The 20,623-nt window shown below is 36.2% G+C and overlaps 1 protein-coding gene across 1 annotated transcript in view; it reads right to left on the bottom strand.

The window, feature by feature from the left end:
* The window catches only part of LOC140158017 (intermembrane lipid transfer protein VPS13A-like), a 202,974-nt gene that overhangs the window by 150,483 nt on the left and 31,868 nt on the right, over positions 1–20,623 (bottom strand). Inside the window, 1 exon segment of the mRNA XM_072181266.1 lies at positions 8,097–8,561. Within this exon segment, the coding sequence (XP_072037367.1) occupies positions 8,097–8,202 (106 nt within the window). The 5' untranslated portion in view covers positions 8,203–8,561.

Here is a 20,623-nt window from a genome sequence, read left to right as displayed (position 1 = left end):
CTTAAATCAACTCCTGCCCTCTTCAGCTTGTGTCCATGCTTTGGATCATGCAGTGGTAGCCAACCTGCAGCCCTCAAAGCCATTTTTTTGTCTTATTTGAACCAGCAGAGATGCCACAATAGTGAATCAAAATTTCCTGAAAAACATGATCAACTTCCAAATCCAAAGGAAGGGCAAAACAAAAATTTAATGAAATCAGGAAATTTTCAAAAAAAGTGGCATCTTTGAACCAGGGTGAATATCATGCTATGTCAGACCACAGTGGCCAGACACTTTATGCCACTGAAGCCCAGGGTATAGGGTGTACAGACAACCAGATGTTACTCTGACCTGAACTAGTCCTTCGAGAAAGACCTCGGCTATGGGGGGGGGCTCGGCGAAGCCGAACAACGAGGCCGAAGGCCGAGAAGCGAGGCCGTCGCCTCGCTATTAATATATTTTAACCTAAGCCGATGGTCATTCTTGAAGGACTATCCTGAACTGGCTGTGAGGTCTTTGTAACTCACTGCCCCTGCCCCACAATTCAAATGCACTTTAATAGTGGAGAGTGCATTGCCTCCACTGGGAATTGAACTGTGGAAAGGTTTGAAAATTAGAAAATTTTGCTGAAGTTCTTAGAAATATTTCAAGAACAGTGATGTTTTCCTCAACCACTACAGTTATTTAGTTATATTTAGTTCTGGCATTAAAATACCCAAACAATTTAGTTTCCAACAATACAGTTCTTTTAGGGACACCCTGTAGCATACATTGTAAGAAATTGTTATACAAGCTGAAATTTGTGTAGCAGGTTGTCCAATTTGGGGAGTATTTTGCTCTGCTACACCAGGTATAATCCAATACTGGTAACCAAATTAAACCTTTCAATTACATGCCTGTATGATATGAAATGGGGAAAAGGTTTATAATAATAACATTTTACGTTACACATCTAGTCGTACAGTGTGCAACTGTGCATGTACATTGTTCCTCCATCGCCATACAGGTTGTTTGAGATGAAAATGCTAAACATCTGCAATTTTTTTAGTCTGAAATTTACCCACAAAGTGAAATCACAATAACACATAAGATGGTGGCACAATAATGTGTGAATTCTACTTAATTCGACAGTGCCTGTATTTACATTATTTCAATAACAAATCCTTCAAAATTGAAAATTAAAATGTGCTAAAGAATTGCTACGCTCAAATAAAGCTCCATGTGTGAAGATAGTGTTAGCATGGAATACCCTGTTTACGTCATAGCGACTCAAGGCTATAGTGCAGCGTACATGCATGATGGTTAACCCTCACCACACTGGTGTCCAATGTAGATGACATGTTCCAAATTTTCCTTACAAATCCAAATATTTCAGAATTGTATATTTTCATGACCATATTTGGAATTAGGATAAAAAATGCATTCAAATGAGTACAAAGAAGCCCAGAATTGGTTCAGTGGTTCTTGAGATAGCTCTTGATATTTTGAGGCATAATCTGTTTACACAATGTAGCGACTCAAGGCTGCAGTGCAGTGTACATGTATTGTGCTTATTTCAGCTGACTGACTGCCTGATGCTTGTAACATGAAGGGCTTCTCAATGAGGCCACTACTTAACCAATGTTGCATTTAACACGGGGCTTGTCTATATAGTGACAAATTGTGCAAGGTGTTTATATTTTGCATGCATGCATGCTTTTTATTCAAGTTGAAGACTATAAGCAATGATTATATGAAACCTGCAGTTCAGTATTTGGCCAATTAATGTCTTCGGTTGATAGCAAGAAGTTAATATTGAACAGATATGCTGTCTTCAGTAGATAGCAATGAATCTAGTTAATATTGAACAGGAATGTTGTCTTTGACAGTAGTATAGCAAGAAATCTAGATGTTAAACAGTGATGCTATCTTCAGTAGATAGCTAGAAATCTGTTGGACAGGAGCACTGTCTTCCGAATAGCAAGAATAATAATGTTGAACACGGATGCTGTCTTCAGTAGATAGCATTAGGAATAAATCTAATCGATATTGATCAGGGATGTCTTCAGGAGATAGTCAAGAAATCTAGTTGATATTGAAGAGGGATGTTGTCTTCAGTAGATAGCAAGAAATCTAGTTAATGTTGAACAGGGATGCTGTCTTCAGTAGATAGCAACACATCTTATTTTGAAGAGGGATGCAGCTGTCTTCCCAGCAAACACACAAATTTATCAAAATATAATTAAATATGTTATGTTTTCTGATACCCTTTACATAACCTGAAAATTAAATATTTCCTGTAAACATTTTGTGTTTACTGGGTTCAGAATAGCAATAAATCTATTTTATGTAGACCAGGGATGCGGTCTTCAGTAGATAGATATATATTTTAATAATATTGAAGAGGGATGCTGACTTCGCAGCAAATGCAAAATTTTTATCAAACATAATTAAATCTGATATTTTATGTGGAACAAGGATGCAGTCTTCAGTAGATAGCAAGAAATCTATTTAATATTGACCAAGATTGCTGTCTTCACTAGATACAATGTAGCACGAAATCTAGTTATTAATGCTGAACAGGGATGCTGTCTTCAGTAGAAAGCAAGACATTTAATTAATATTGAAGAGGGATAGGCCTACTGTCTTCCCAGCAAACACAAACATTTTATCAAAACATAATTAAATATATGATATGTTTTCTGATACCCCGGTACCCTTTACATAACCTGACATTTTAATAATATTTTCTGTAAAACATTTTGTGTTTACTGGATTCAGTGTCGCAATAAATCTATTTTATATGGAACAAGATTCTGTCTTCAGTAGATAGCAAGAAATCTAGTTAATGTTGCCCAGGAGTGCTGTCTTCAGTAGACAGCGAGAAATGGATACTGTCTTCAGTAGATAGTATGAAACAAATTAATGCTGAACAAGGATGCTGTCTTCATTAGATAGCAAGACATCTACCGTAACCTCTCGGGTATAAGCACACCCCCCTAGATGGTAGATTTCGCTTCAAAAATGGGGGTGGGCTTATAACCGGGGAGGGGCTAGTACTTGAATTTAGAAATAAGAAAAATCATCCCTATTTGTATATGCCCAATGTACCAGTAATTTCTATCATATATGTCAATTTCTTAAAATTCTAAGTGTGGAATGATAATTATCAACTGATATTTTTTTATATTTGTTCTTAAATGTGAGAGAAAAGCATTGATTTGATTTAAGAACTTGGCCAAAATTTAGTACTGGGCTTATAGCCGAGTGCACCCTTGTTCCCAGAATGTTTTGAAAAATAGGGGGTGGGCTTATACCTGAAGGTGGGCTTATACCCGGGTGGTTACGGTAATTAATGCTGAACAGGGATGCTATCTTAGGTAGAAATATACTGTAGCAAGGAATCTGATATAACAGGGATGCATCCAGTAGATCGGGACAACAAAATAGAGCAGTTTTCAGTAGATCAAGAAATCTAAGATCAACGAATCTAGAAATATTGAACCCATAATCAGTAGATATGAAGGAATGTGGTAATTTACTGTTGAAAATAAATGAATCTTCATAAGATAGCAAGAAATCTAAACATAGTTATCTTCAGTAGATAGCAAGACATCTAATATTGAACAGGAATGCTATCTTCAATAGATAAAAGAAATATAATAAAAAGTTAAATATAATATATTAGCTTTGAGTGTGATAAAAAATATTGCAAGAGATAAAAATATGACATTCAGAGTCAAAGAAGAATGGAATATTTTTGCATCAAATGCAAATTAATCGCACAAAAATAAGGCATTCAATATTTTTTCCTCCCAGACTGACTTGGTAAAAATAAATTAAATTTGACTGATTTTACCTAAATCAGTGCAAGTGTGATATGACGATCAGCGAAATGTATGTGTGTGCACATCACATCCGCATTGCATACATGTACAATATTTTAAAAATATTGTAGCCTACAGCAGCAACGGGAGGCTGAAAATAATGAATCTATGCTACTTGCAGTAGACAACAAGAAATCAAGCTAATGCGCCTATTTATAACTAAATGTATACGTATGTAATAGACTGGAAATCTAGATAATTTTTTTTTAAAGATTTGCTATCTTCAGTGGATAGCAATAAATCAAGATAATGTTGAACAGAGATACGCTATCCTCAGTAGACAGCAAATTTATAAATCTGGTACTTTACATGTACATGTACTATTGAGCAGAAAAAAGATCTTCTTGTATGAAAAAGAGAAGGGGTAAATATTTTTAAAAATATACCAGGCAAAACATTAATTACAGCCAAGAAGCATGCACACACATGTCAGGGAGATAAATACTTGCTTCTTTAATACACTCAGGTCACATACTATAGCCAACGGCTTTTCCTGTGGAAATCTAATTGTTACGTTGCACATCAATTCCATGTTCCATGTCGATTTAACATGCAATGTTAATTCAGCTGGATAAAATTCTAGCAGGATTGATTATATTATTAGATCTTACAGACTGGGTCTCATTTTATTGCAGCCAAAGGTAATGTGTTACCCCTTGATCTTATCAATGACATATTGTAGGCCTATCAGGTTTAAGGCACTATAGAGGCCTGCATAATTGGTCATCACTCAATGGTCATGAGTGCTAAATAGTTCAAAAGGTGTTAATAAAAACAAACAAAACATCACCACAACCACCCACAAATAAACAAACATTGTGATCGCTGCAAAAAAATATGTAACTCATAAAAGTTTGTTTCAAGGATTACCGGAAAAAATAAATAAATGTGGAAATTTATTGCTAATATGAATCTCAGTCAGCCATATAAAACTCACCGAGAGCTTACAAATGCATACATAACACATACTTAAGGGGGTACTACACCCCTCGATAAATTTGTGTCTATTTTTGCATTTTTCTCAAAAACTAATAATACAGTGGTAACAAAAGTTATGTACATTATAGGGGCAAGGAATCCAATTACTACACTGGAATTTCAGTGACCCAAGACAAGCGGTTTGTTATTTATGATAAGAAATAAGGTACCGCTATGATGTACCTCGTTTCCTATCATATATACTGAACTGCTTGTCTTGAGTCACTGAAATTTCAGTGTAGTAATTGCATTCCTTGCCCCAATAATATGTGTAACTTTTGTTACCAGTGTATTATTATTTTTTGAGAAATATGTAAAAATAGTCACAAATTTACCACAGGGGTGTAGTACGGTAGTACCCCCTTAAATATATCTAACTTGAAATTCAATTAACCAACAAACTAAAACATGTGATCATTGAATTCACAATTGGAAGAGATGACATTATCTGCGGCCTCTTATACTAGCCCAAAGCTAGAAAGTAAAAGTTGTTGTTTTTTACTTTTTTCAACTTTTGCCAATTTTGAACCACCTTACTTAGTTAGCTAGTTTTTAACCCTATGAGAACAACCTGCCGATTAGCCAAAATGAATATTGTGTCTAATTTTGAACCAATCAAGGAGCGTATTTTAAGATCATCTGCAAATGCAAGTTTGACCATAAATAGTTTAAAAGCCTAGTCATAATTGGCAACCAATCAGAAATGCTGTTAGATGTTCAGTAGTGTCCAGGAGGTTAATCTGTGATTCCTTGTCTTGCATGCATGTGGATATAAAGGCACAAATGTGTTTTTTCTCGGTACGTGTACTAAGGACTGAGCGTGAAAATTGTGTACTGTGAAAATGTCCAGGGCAGACTTGGATGAGAGACAGTGTTAAATTTGCTTTGGCTATTTTTCTTATCAATAATTCAAGAGGACTGAAAACTCAAGGGATAAATTCACACACACTCATCTGTGTGCCATGAATGATATCTATCAGCGGCAATTACCTCAAACTCAATGGCATAGTTCAAGTCTCCCACTCAACAAGCAAAGCTCAAATTTTGACCTCAAGTTGTGGATCCATGAATTTTTGTGCCCGACACACATGTAAAAAGGTCATGTGATGTACATTCACATAGGGGTCATGGGACTGTGCCCCGACAGATGATGCTTGATTTCCTCATTCCCAAGGGCATAGCTCAATGACGCCATACAGAAGTTATAGGACTGTGTCCTGACAGATGAGAATGCTTGATGATACTTCTCACAAATTCGTACGGAATAAATAAAACAGTTTGCTATTAGTCAGGGCATTTAGAGGGATTTTACATGCATGCACTTTTAGGTTTTCAGCTGTGCATGTAACTTTACTGCTATGCATGTACTTTTCAGCCTGTTTTGGGGGAAAAAAGCTGATTTGTGCATGTAGAATTTTCTAAATCGACCCCTGCTATTAGTGCACACCAACTTGCAATGCAAAGGTCATGTTTAATTAACCACGAGGTAGTGGTTTCAATGAACTTGGGATTGTAAATGAGTTTATGAAAGTGATGATTCAATTTGATCATTCTACTGTTTAGCGGTAAATTTTGTGAGGTTTTCATTTTCGTGTTTATCGTAATTAATTTTGGAAAGACAAATTAAAAAGCCCACATATTTGTGACCTGTATATAGGTAATTTTAGGTACCTACTTTTAATTTTTAAATGTCTAGCTGTTAAAACTGTGAATACAAGAAACACACACACATTACTTGAAAAATCAGCGAAAAATTAACACCGCTAAAATATCCCACAATACGGTAGTTCTTAGGGCAGATTAAGCCATTACAGTTCATAAATATATGGATTGGATTTTACTGGTGATTGGTCACGTGGGTGTGATTACGGTTTATGAAGGTGGGCAATGGTCATTTTGGATAAATGTGACATGGTATGACAAAATGGATGGAAAGTTGCACATGTATGTACATTGGCAAATTGCTTATTTTGATTTAAGCTTTCTCTTTGACATTCGAGCTTTAAAATTACACCAAACATGACCCATTTTAGACTTGTAGAGGCAGAAAGAAATTTTTTTAAAAATTGCATTGATTGCTGAATATCGAATGTACAATCCTATCTATACCCTTAGGGTTTTTAAAATCGTCTCCTACGATAATATTGTGATATTTAATCATGTCTTCTACATCTTTATAATGCAGTAAGCTTAAATTTGAAATTTGAAATGAAATTCCCAACCCCTCGCATCTGCTACAAATCTGCAATAATACTAGTTTATAGTAGCGATTAAAGGAATGATGAAAATACAATTTCCCACTGCCTATCGATCATTTTCTACATGTGTGCAGTAGTGGTGGCACCAGGAATTTTGGGGGGCATGGGGGGGGGGCAAAGTGAATTTCGGGGATGGGGGACAAAATCAACAAATTTTTCGCAAAATTGCTGCAAAAAGTGGAAATTTACGTAATTTTGGGGGTTTTTGCCTCAAAACTGGGAGGCAAGAAAAATATTGGGCGGGGATCCCCCGTAGCACCGCCACTGCATGTGTGGCCGCCATACTGTGATTGTAGAAGTTTACAATATGTTGCTCGCCACAATCAGCCACATGATGGTGTAACACAGTGTGATGGCCAGACAGTTCAAGACATGGATCTTGGAGTCGAGGGAAGTATTGCAACATGGTGATTATCGTGATATTTTTCGGGTGATATGTGCAATTTGACCAAAATTAGTGATGCTCATACGTATACCTACATGTACTACATGGCCAAAAAAAACCACAAAAAAAAACACTACACCGATCATATATGATGACACACAACACAATGTAGTTTATAGATAGTATTTGCTATTCCAGTTGAAATCCATACACCCCTATAGACCACTTGACATGTGACATCATTGCCCGGCAGTGGCAGTATGCGCGCAAATTCTGGCAATTTCCATTGTTCTTTGCCCTAGAGTGTGCGTACGCATCGTAGTTTGCTCAGGGCATGTGTATTTTAAATCGCTCACCACATTTCATATATAAAGTCATTGAACAGTGTAGCGGTTCGTTCAAGCATATCGATAGACCAGTCCCTCGCCTTTGTTGATAAACAATGAAGTCTAGTCTATAGAACTAGAAGACATGACCTTTATCTCCCACACATGGGGTGTAGATTTCAAATGAAGTCACCCATTCAGGTAACCCTATTTGAAATTCACACTCCCTACAGGTGTGGAAGATTAAGATCGTGGATTCTACAGGGGGTATAAGGAATTCAAATGGAACAGCCCATTGACTTACCACTTAGGATGCCCACATCCAGGTTCTTGCTCTCCAGGTTCTCCACATATTTCCCAAGATATTTATTCAAAACACCTGCTACTATAGACTCCAACACAGGCATCATGACCCTTTAGCCTCCGTCACACTCAGCAAACCGAAAAACAGCGACTCGGGTTCTATTTACGCAGACGGTATTAATTACAAACAAGGTGGTGATCTGTCGGGACGAGCAGCGACGGCTCTGGTGCAAAGTGTCATCGTAATAATATTTTAATCCTTAAACTGACACTGATGTTGAGTAGTAAATCCATACATTGAGGCGACTGCAGCAGCTCTTATGCATACTGGTGTTACAGCACCGATAACTCCTTATATCCATGTACTCCGCACATCACCAAACATTGGTTGATATTTTTCTCATGGGACATCTGTTGATCGGTCTGCCCTTGTAGTTTCAGCCCCTAGGAAACCTCTTTACGACATCTGCAGAGAAGTAGGGAGAAAAAGAGAAGAGGAGAAACCTTAAGAGGTGATGCATATGTTACCATAGCAACTAGTGATACAGTGATGTAACTGTCGGATAGATTATACACAACAAACACAGCCACTGAGCTAGTTGTTATTCTACAATTTATATTCCCTAGGATGTTAAAGGGTATTTATAGGAAACTGGGAGAAAGGAAATTTATTTTCCTACGTAATTTTATTTGCCATTCAAAATGAAAGCTAAATTGGTTGCTCAGCACATACATGTAGCTTCCTATTATTAATTTATATAGTGGGATGTTTGCACAAAAGGCTTTTTATTTTTGTGTTTTTTTAACAGTTAATTTCAGAACTGCACATTTAAAAATTCATCATCGATTAATCAATTCCGCCATGTATTTTAAAAACATCTTATGCAAAGTTACTATTAATTCCTATTGTATCTGATTTATATGACCACATTGGATATGTATATTTTATATTACTTATTGTTGTGCATTTTCTTATTTACTATTGTTTACTGTTATTTTTCATGTATTTAGGTTAATTCATATCAAGATATGACAGCTTACTGTTGCTTCTTCATTGAAATGACAATCTGCTGCCATGTCAAATGATGAATTAACCAATCAAGGGATCACAGACTTTCAGGCCTCTTCTTGGCCTTTCCTGTGATTCCTTCACTCTCACTTGTATTATGATTTTGTATGTATCCTATGTTTTTGCTATTTGATGAGTGAAAAATAAATGAATGAATGAATGAATGAATGAAAATGGGCTGAAAATAAATAAAACTGCGGGAATTTTGACATCAAAAAAGACTGGTTCCAGAGTTTTGACTGGAAATTCTCATGCCTGAAACATGGGGTGTATTCTTTGCAATTTGGTCAATTAATGACACCCTTTAAAGATTTTGTATTTTTCAACAATGTTGAAGCTATGAAAGTCGATTTTTAGTTTCCTGTCACCAGCCCTCACTTCTTTTTCTGACCCTCGCTTGAAGATTTTTCCAATAATAAGATGTGCTGCTAGTGCTAATATATTTAATTCTGCTTTTTTTTCAGTTTAAAAATGTCCAATCTGGATCTGGATCTGGATTGGTTACTCCGTATTTAAGCAGGTACCTGCATCTCAACAGAGGTTTTGTGGATCTTCAACGTGGAATTTTAACCAAACCATCATTTGTCACACCAATATTTCAGGCAGTAGCTAGATGCCTACATTTTGTTAAAATAAAGAAAGTTTAGACCTATAATGAGTAATAAATAAAAATGAAAAAATTTCCTCATTTGTTTCTGAGACGCACAGTTGACTGTACACAGCCTGTAGGTAGTGAAAATTACAATTTTTATGTCTACTTATATGTGCAATGACTTGTTTTTTGATTTGTTGTCATTGTTTTGTGACCCACACATTTCAATAAATATGGTTTGTAATTAGAATCTATTCAATCAATAAGCACACCTGTTCCTCTTGAGGGGAATATTGAGTCATCATCTCACAGGATGTCTATTGAACTCAAACCTGAACACCCCTCTCACTCAAGTGGAATTGGCAGTCATATCCAACGAATAGATTATAATTAATTACAATAAGCCATTCCAGTTGAAATCCATACACCCCTATAGAAGACATGACCTTAAGGCCAAAAAAATAATTGTTTGTTTGTCCATGTCCGACCGACCGTGTACCCTGGTCCCGACTATGTCTTTTTTTTTGAATTTTTGAATTTTTTTTTTTGGCATCGATGGGACACCGTATAAAACAGTGGTTAGTATAAATTTAAAGAAAGAAAATGTAAAGAAAATGAACAGTATAACATGCAGAACCATCTCAAGGGTTAAACTAGCTCGTTCACGTGAAGCGGTTTCGTTGTCCCACTGGCCTACTTACTAACGTAGATTGCCTGTCGATCGGAGTGTTATCGTCAGATCACCTCGGACTAGGGTTAAACCAGTAAAGTGCTGTGTGTTTTGACTTATTTACCAGTCTTCAAATTGTCAGTTTCAAGTGCAATATCTAAAAAAAAAAAAAAAAAAAAAATTCGACCTATCGACCCAACTGTTTCATAAGCCTCTATGGACAAACAAACAATTTTTTTTTTGGGCCTAATCTTCAACATGGAGTGTGAATTTCAAATGTTGTTATCTAATTAGGTAACCACATTTGAAATCTACACCCCTGTGTGGGATATTTAGGTGATGTCTTCCATAGGGGTTATATGCATTTCAACTGGATTATTTGGCTCAATTGAGCTAGGACCCTTAAACCTTATAGGCCAACACAACAAACACAATAATATTCCATGTACACTGTACAACATGTATACATGTGATACACCATCATGTATTTGGCAACAAAAAATTGGCAACAAAAATTTGGCAAAGTCTGCAGTTATCATGAATTATATTAAAGGACAACTAGATTTAATCACACAAGTGTTTCATGACATTAAGAAAAAGGTCATAACTTGAGAGCTTTGACCAAGAATGAAAGCTAAGGACCTTGCAAAAACAATGATATTGCTAAGAGTTGTGTCCAGATTTGGCTGAAACACAATATCTAGCGTGTGCGACGATAAGAAGACGTGAACATCAGCCAACAAATTTCAGACACTTCACTGAGTGTTTAGGCTTCCATAACATTTCCATCCCAATGCTATTTTTAAAATGTTACCAACCTTAACTAAAAAGAAAAACAAGTTTAAATATTATGTGTTTTATTGCCATTATTTTAAACAGTTCAACTAAAATGATGGGTAAACTATATGCCAGCCAAAAAAATAAGTTTAACATTTCCCTCTTTTTTGTCACAAATGTTTACCACAGAACAACCCAATACAATACACATAGCAGTCGGTGTTTTTTGTCACAGAAATTGTTGAGACGCACCACCTCACCTGCTTATATTCATGTGGCTGTACACATTCCCACAATGCATTTCTTCAATTTCAATGATTTGTTATCTAGTGCAACATGGGTTGATGACCTGAAGCACATCCATCTTGCAAAATATGTTTATATTTCTTGACTATCGACCCATGTTTAGCCAGTCTATTCTCAACATGAAATCAAGGGTGAACCTGTACAAAGTACACCTCATATTTGTGGAAATCCAGTCCTGCTCACAAATTGTGTTTCCTGGGTACAAAAACCAGCTGCTTGATACCGAAGGACATTATTACAAGCCTTGCCATGACCCAGTTTAGTTCAATGTGCCATAAAGATGTTGTTTTTTGTTTACATTAAATATTTTGCAGGTATACATTTTCAATAATTATTATTGCTGCATACACACAACTGTTTGGAGACCATTTAAAAAAAAAATATAAGCAAATTGTGCCCTCCACTTTGACTTATCCCTGGTGATACTTGTATCCCTGGTACTACTCCCTATTCCAGAAAAATACAGCACTAATTTTTTGGGATAAAAAAAATATTATCCTGTTTTGCCAAATGAAACATAGCTAAATCCTAATCCTTTAGTTAGTCCTAACTGGCAATAAAAGTAACATTTTAATATTTGGCCAATTTTTGGAAATAAGGGCCAAAAACATGCGTTTTCAGGGTGTTTTTCGTATGCTGTGACAATCAAGCTCAAAGACTTGTACTAAGACTAATTTCAGTTAATGCATTCTAGTTTTTGGAAAATATGTATTTCATTTTTATAACCCATTATTTAATTATAGTAACACAAAAAAGTTGGAATTAGACCAAAATTGCGACATCTACGTAAGATTTTGAATGCTTAGACTTGTTCCAAGTCTTTGATTTTGGTGACTCGATTGTCAGAAAACATGACAAAAATGCATGTTTTTGGCTCTTTTTTCAAGAAATTGGCTAAATATTAAAATTTTACTTTTATTGCCAGTTAGGACTAACTAAAGGATTAGGATTTAGCTATGTTTTATTTTACAGAACTTGATCATATTTTTTTAATCCCAAGACCCAAAAAATTAGTGCTGTATTTATCTGGAACCTGCCCATAAATAACATCTTGGGTACCCAGGCACAAAATTACCGGAAAATCACAGGCTTTAGTACAAAGTAATAATAAGTGTCATTTGATGTTATGATGTGATGCATCATATTGCAAAGGATTCTGGGAAGCATTCCGATATCTTCTCTGGGCTGTACACCAGAGGAGATACCTTACACTTCCCACAATGCATTTCTTCCATTTAAATTTTCTGTACAGATTTGCTTTCTAGTGCAACATGGGTCGATAGTGCCATGCGCCAATGAACAGAACACATCCAAACCTGGCAAAGGATGTTTATTTCTCGACTATCGAACCATGTTTAATTAGCCAGTCTATTCTAAACATGAAAACAAAGAGAACATGTAAACTGTAATAGAATGTCATATGATGTAATGATGTGATGTCTCATGTGGCAAAGGACTCTGGGAAGGGTGAGATAACTTCTCTAGCTGTACACATGCTTAGATCTATGCGTGGGTGCAACTAAAAGCAAACAGGCCTTCTTAAAGGTGTACTCACAGAGCACTTGTACAAGGATGAAAATTTATTATAAATGAAAATAAATAAAAGTGACACAAACGAACGACATGAGTCTAATGTCTCTAGTATAATATTGATTTTGAATTTTTGCTTGTTTCATATGCGCATTTAAAAGATCATTTTATGTTCTTCCGCTTTATAACTAGCGTGGTTTAAGCAAAAGTTCAATTTTCATGGGATTTGGCTATTCCAGTTGAAATCCACACTACCCCTGACAGTATGTTTTTCAATGTAATTGGTCAGGGTTAATCATTTTGGAACCCATACTCCCCCTGTATTATGGCTTTAAAATAGCTATATCTTCCACAACTGATGAGTATATTTCAAATGGAAGTTACCCAACTGTTTATTATGTTCAAAATTCATACTCCCTCTGTGGAATATTTTAGCTAAATCTTGCACAGGGGTAGTTTGGATTTTAAATGGAATAGCCCATTTGCACCAAATATAGCATTTTTGAAAGGTTGGTAGTTAGTATGTAAAACACTTGAAAATTGAATATTGTGTGCAAATTTGTTAGCTTACTACACAAGAGAGCATGGAAATATCGGCATTTTTGAAAGACCTTGGTTGAAAAAAGTGGTGGGGGCGTTTATTTGAAGGGAGCGATTATTTGAGGAAATACGGCACGCTGGGCTATATCTAGCATGGAAATATCGGCATTTTGAAAGACCTTGGTTGAAAAAAGTGGTGAGGGCGTTTATTTGAAGGGGGCTATTATTTGAGGAAATACGGTACGCTGGGCTATATCTAGCATGGAAATATCGGCATTTTTGAAAGACCTTGGTTGAAAAAAGTGGTGGGGGCGTTTATTTGAAGGGGGCTATTATTTGAGGAAATACGGTACGCTGGGCTATATCTAGCATGGAAATATCGGCATTTTTGAAAGACCTTGGTTGAAAAAAGTGGTGGGGCGTTTATTTGAAGGGGGCAATTATTTGAGGAAATATGGTACGCTGGGCTATATCTAGCATGGAAATATCGGCATTTTTGAAAGACCTTGGTTGAAAAAAGTGGTGGGGGCGTTTATTTGAAGGGGGCAATTATTTGAGGAAATACGGTACGCTGGGCTATCCCTTACGAAAATGTAATCATAAAAACAAGCTCGAATAAGCTTGTTTCGAGCTCGAGTGAGCTTATTTTGAGCTCAGATGTGATTGATTTTGCTTGTGTAAGCAACATTGAGCTCCTTCAAGCTCGAGGTCGAAAGGTCGAGCTCATATTTACGAACACGAGCTCACAATACAAACAAATTACGAGCACAAGTAGTCAATTGCGATCTTGCCCACACAAACCTTACGAGCTCAAAATGCTCGTTTCTTATATGTGAGCTTGCACGAGCACACATGAGCTCATAAACTTTACATGTGAGCTCACACAAGCTTGTACATTTTTTAAGTAAAAATTTCTATTAAATTTGTAAGCTCAAAAATTTGGCGCGACCTCGCATGAGCACATACAAGCTCATTAATTTTGTACTTCATATTTCTAAAACATGTTGTGAGCTTGCAAATTTGATGTGAGCTCGCATGACCGCATACAAGCTCGTAAATTTTGTACTTTTGTAAAATTTCTACTATGATAATTTGTGAGCTTGTAAAAGTGTAAGCTCATAAATGTTGTACTTGATAGTGACAATTTCTCCTTTGAATGATTCATATAGACATAGCTGTCATCACATCACTTTTTACATTTTTAATTCCAATATATGTATTAACATTTTTAGCGAAATAAGGGTATTGTCGAAGGGCAAATAATTGTGAAATCGCTAAAAAAGGTGTTTTTTCACCGACTAGCATGAATATCTATATATCTGTGGATGCGCTGCACGGAGTGCCGGGACCGGGGTTCCTGTACTAAGCATCATTTCAAATTCAACAAGTTGTTGTTTATCTAAAAATGCAACAAAACATTTAAAGAAAAAAAAGTTGTTGTTTATCACATGATCAATCACAATTCAATTTTAAGGCTTAAGCTTACTTCGAAGTTCGACATCAGCTGTCTTTAAATTAATGAATGGTGCATTCATTCTCAAATTGACACAAGCTCCAGTACAGGAGCTCTTACTTAAACACTCATCATTTCATTACCTTCCCTGAAAATGTGAGTTTACAATATATACAAACCTGAATTGGCTCAAAATATTTTCAACAGTACTGGGCGCTGACATCTTGGATTTTCAATTTGGCATTGTCACAAATCTTTTTACAGCTTAAAAAAATATTTACAATAAACAAAAACTGCCACAATTTTTGACATAAAAATATATTTAAATGCGAAAAAAAAATATTTAAAACAACAATTGTACATTATAAAAGATTACTAACCAAATATATTATGTTGAAAGATCTTAGTTTTAGAACGAGCCGACAAGTTAACCTCCACGCATGCGCACAAGCCTTAGCAACGATTTGCATAGGAAGTTTATGGAATCCGTACGTACGTATGTGACTATTTTGAAGAGCATTTGTCACGCAAATTCAACCAATTTACAGGTGTGTGTAGAGTATTTTTAAAAGGAATGGTTAACGAGACATTTAAGAATCACACGATTGCCTAAATATGTAAAAGTAAGGAGTATGTTAAGGGTTTTTTTTTCTAAATTGAAATTACGAGTCGCAAGAAAACTGCCGAATTCGTCAGCCTTGGCACCTTTGGTCATGTATCAGTACGGGCATAACTGTGAATTCAACGAGGTCGGTCGTTGGATGCAAGGGCGTAGGCAGCCAGCCGTGTGGGGAGTGTGTTTTACACACTCAAATTTGTAAATACACACCCAGATTTTGCCCACATGGCCTATACTTTGTACACAAATATCTTAAATTTTCACACCCAGTGCATTTACACCCCGGGATTTACACACCCAAACTAGCTTGAGATACTGTAGCTTTATCTGTCACTGCACATAAGAATATATCAACTAAAAACACAATGTAGGTATAGGTTTAGTTTAGTGCAAAATAAGCATTTATTAAGTTTTATCATAAAAACATTTCAATAACTGGAAATGTACATCAGTCATGTAGGTGATGCACTGAAAGGTTGCATATTGCACCTACTCTTTTTTTGTATTTCGATGTACCTTTTAAATGTTCTTTAAATTAAATGTTCTTTAACTTTATACAGATGTTTGTTTACCTTGTTATTGTTGCAACTACAATAGTCAATCACAATTTTTTTTTTAAACATCATAATATACCTACAGGTGTAGGACCACATGAAGCCCTTTGACCTGACAACAGGATGCCCATCAGCTGACCTGCATATTAGCCAGAATGTGCTTTTTGGAAAAGACAACAATCGAGAAATTACGAATATTGGCTTGTGATATGGAGCTCAATTGAGCTTGAAACAAGCTTGCATTTGTTACAAGCTCGTTAACAAGTTAGCTTGTGAGCTTACATTTATAAGCTTGTGTAAGCTCGATAGAAATTGCTGTTGCGAGCTTGTTTCCAGCTCACAAATGTTGCAAGCTCGATATGTTTCAAAAATAAGCTCGTTTTGTTTCAAAATTGAGCTTGTAATTTACAAGCTCGTATTTGTGAGCATATATTAGCTCGTAATGAAACTGCGAGCTTGTTTCAGCTCGCTTGGGGTGCAAGCTCGTTTTGTTCCAAAATAAGCTCATCAGTTCCAATATCGAGCTTGTAATTTGCAAGCTCATCAAAATGCAAGCTCGTAATGTTTCAAAAATAAGCTCGTTCTGTTTCAAATACGAGCTTTTTCTTGATCATTACGAGCTTTTTCTTGATCGTAACAAGCTCTGAACGAGCATATATAACAAGCTCATAACAAGCTCGTATACAAGCTCAAAATGTGCTCGGCATTTTCATAAGGGATATCTAGCATGGAAATATCGGCATTTTTGAAAGACCTTGGTTGAAAAAAGTGGTGGGGGCGTTTATTTGAAGGGGGCGATTATTTGAGGAAATACGGTACGCTGGGCTATATCTAGCATGGAAATATCGGCATTTTTGAAAGACCTTGGTTGAAAAAAGTGGTGGGGGCGTTTATTTGAAGGGGCGATTATTTGAGGAAATACGGTACGCTGGGCTATTCCAGTTAAAATCCACACGTGCCGTTAATCTTCTGGACAGGGAGTGTGAAATGGGTTTATCTGAATGGATGACTCTGTTTGAAATCTGGGGGGGCACTTCAATTTGAAATGGATATAGGTGTAGGGCAAAAATGTAAAAAATATGGGGTCATTGGGTGAGAGCATGATTTTTGGCATTCAGTGAGAGCAAAATGTAAAAAATATGGGGTCATTGAGTGAGAACATGACCTTTTTTTTTAAATGGAATCTTTGGGTGAGCGCCACAGAAACCTCGAAAATCGAATTTCTAGTTCTAAATGGCTTCAAATTTCTTTGTTTTTTCAAAATAAGTAACAAAATCAGTGATAAATGAAATTTGCTGTTCAAATTGAACTTGTAAGGGTCTTTGGGTGACAGATCAAATGCAAAAATAAGGGGTCTTTGGGTGACAGAGCATGTGTTCGTAAAAAATATGGGGTCTTTGGGTGACAGCGGTGCTGAAAAAGGGGGTCTTAACAGCCCTACATACACGTCACCTCCAAAGTTGGAGTGCCTCCCCCCCCCCCCCGGTTGAAATCTACACCCTGTGTGAGAGATTATTGTAATGTTTTCCATAGGGGTGAATGGATTTCAACTGGAATGGCCAATTGTGGCCTACAATAAGGTTTGAACAGCACCTGTTTATATTTTTACAGAGTATTTTGCCATAAAATTAGTTGGCACTATCGTATTTCGTCAAATAGTCTCCCCCCCCTCAAATAAACGCCCCACCACCACTTTTTTCAACCAAGATGTTTAAAAAATGCCGATATTTCCATGCTATCTTGTGTAGTAAGCTTACCAACTTGCCCACATGGTCGAAAATAGCGTCAATAAGTGGCGAAAATCTGGATTGGAAACCTGGAAGTGAACCAGAAGTCAGTGTTTCTAGTTCATAGTTCGTCATTTTAGCGTGAGTTTTAAGTTTACCTAATGATTTTAACGGGAATTATCGTTCCAAAATTGACCTTGAATAAACGCCCCCATTGGGAAAATGTAACGCCCCCGGGGGCGTTTATTTGACGAAATACGGTATATAAAAACAATGAGTATGGCAAATTTGTGTAGTTAACATCAGTGTTTACTCAGAGGCTGTAGGTAGTGATTTGGCTCGATCAGTGAAAATTAGATTTGGTATACAAGAGTTGGCAATTCTGTATTAGTCAATTTGATGTATAAAGATGTTTGTATATACCGTAACCACTCGGGTATAAGCCCACCCCCCTAGATGGCAGATTTCACATCAAAAATGGGGTGGGCTTATAACCGGGAAGGGCTAGTGCTGAATTTAAAATAAGAACAATCACCCCCATTTGTATATGCCCAATGTACCAGTACCAAATTCTTAAAATTTATAAGTGTGGAATGTTAATTATCAACTGATATTTTTTAATAATTGTTCTTATGAGATCAAAGCATTAATTTGATTTAAGAACTTGGCCAAAATTTAGTACTGGGCTTATACCTGAGTGCACCCTTGTTCCCAGAATGTTTTGAAAAATAGGGGGTGGGCTTATAGCCGAAGGTGGGCTTATAGCCGGGTGGTTACGGTATTTGAGCCAAGAAAGAACACTTTCTACATTGTACATAGTGTACATTTATGAAGGACATTGAATCAATGCAGAAAGCACACTTTCTACATTGCATGCATGTACAGATATATATTTTCTCTTTATCTATCACATGCTATGATAGTTGCACCTCTATCGTTGACCGACATCACATGTATCTAATCTGAGAATTACTCATGCCACATCAACTTCCTTTACATCATCCCTATTTACAGAATAGGAATGGCTTTGAGACAATGGATCTTCAGGCTAAACCTCATCATCTCCTATACACCCTGAAGGTTTGCCTGCACTTGCCAGCATTCATTTCCATAATTCATTACAATTCTATGATCACGTACAGAGACTATGCTACGGTCATCTGAATAACATTATCATATAAATTGAATTGATTTTAAAGACTAGAGATGGGCGATTCTCAAATCAGGATATTAGGGGCATGTATCACATTGGTCTATAAAACTAAGTAAAAATATATTTGCTACATTGTTGCACGTTCAAAGCTGCTATCGTGAAAATAAAAACATGCGAATGTATATACCTTTTGTGTAGAGTTCAATGTAAGGAAACTTTTAGAATTGCAAATTTAAAAACGGTTCAAAATTGGCAAAGTGTGAAAAATTAAAGGGCATTTCGTGATCCACAGCCTCATCCCCCACTTTTCCCAAAAAAGTTGAGATTTTTACACCACTGGATACCTCTGGCTACATAATGTTTATGTACCATTGAATATTTCTTGCAGATTAATTCGTTTAGCAAAAATATCGCCAAATTCTGGTGCACCAGAACGAAATTACAACACATTGTCTATGGAGCAGTGTAATACACATAATCATGCATAACATGCAAACGCAAAATCGGAATCAACTGTAATTTTGGAAAGAAGCTTTTTTCGTGGATATCTACTGAAAAATGTCATAAAAAGAGGATGCTAGGATCACGAAATCCTCCTTTAATCATGAGAAAATGTCCACTTTTAGTTCTTGAACATAGTCTGATAGTGGTGTTGTCTGTACACTAATCACTTGACATCCAGAAAAACAACCTATAAATCTTCATGTTGCATGATGTTAGTGTGTTGTATTTGTTGTCTTCACTTAGTACATGATACTTGCGAAAATGTAAATATTTGAAATTTGAAGGAATAGCCAAAAGGTGGAGCCTTATACATACAATCAGTGGCGTAGCTTCCCCCTTTGCCGACCCACCCCCTTCCAGGCTACACCACTGTGTACAATATACACAAATGTATATATGCATGCAGCACATAAAATGCTTATCAGTTCAGTTTATTGGGTTATTTCAGCTGAAAATTGTGAAACTCCATCAATTGCATGTTTATCACCTAAAGCATGCATTCTTCTTATAAAGTTTAGTATACATGTATAGATGTTACAAAAGATGAGGGTACAGTCCGTACAATTTCAGTCCATTTTGGTACAAAAAGGTCTGGGGTTCTGTTGTACAATTGGATGAACCTGCATTCCCACAACTCAGCCATCACAACATGTGATGATGTCCCTCAAGGGATGTTATGACATCAGATGGCTGACAAATGAAATTATGAGCGAATATAAATATGCTGTGTTAAGGGATCTAAAATGAGTGTTTATTGCGTTTCAACAGTATTTTTTGTAGGACATGAGAGCACCTCAGACCTATTGAATTGCATTCTGAATACGAAGCATGTCTTTCTGATATCAAATAATTTTCATTTTTTGAAAATCACAATATAATACAAATTTTATGACAATATGAAATGTCAAAATTTTCAATTGATCGTCGGCTTTTCATCCCACCTACATACACTTTAAGTATAAATCATCAGATTTATAAAGTTTACTTCAAGTACTGTAATATCAAAAATATCAATTTTTAATGATTTGCCATAA

This window comes from Amphiura filiformis, chromosome 7 (genome assembly GCF_039555335.1).
Source record: "Amphiura filiformis chromosome 7, Afil_fr2py, whole genome shotgun sequence".
NCBI lineage: Eukaryota > Metazoa > Echinodermata > Ophiuroidea > Amphilepidida > Amphiuridae > Amphiura > Amphiura filiformis.
The sequence above is the reverse complement of the archived record's forward strand: the minus strand, read 5'-3'. Positions and strand labels throughout refer to the sequence as shown.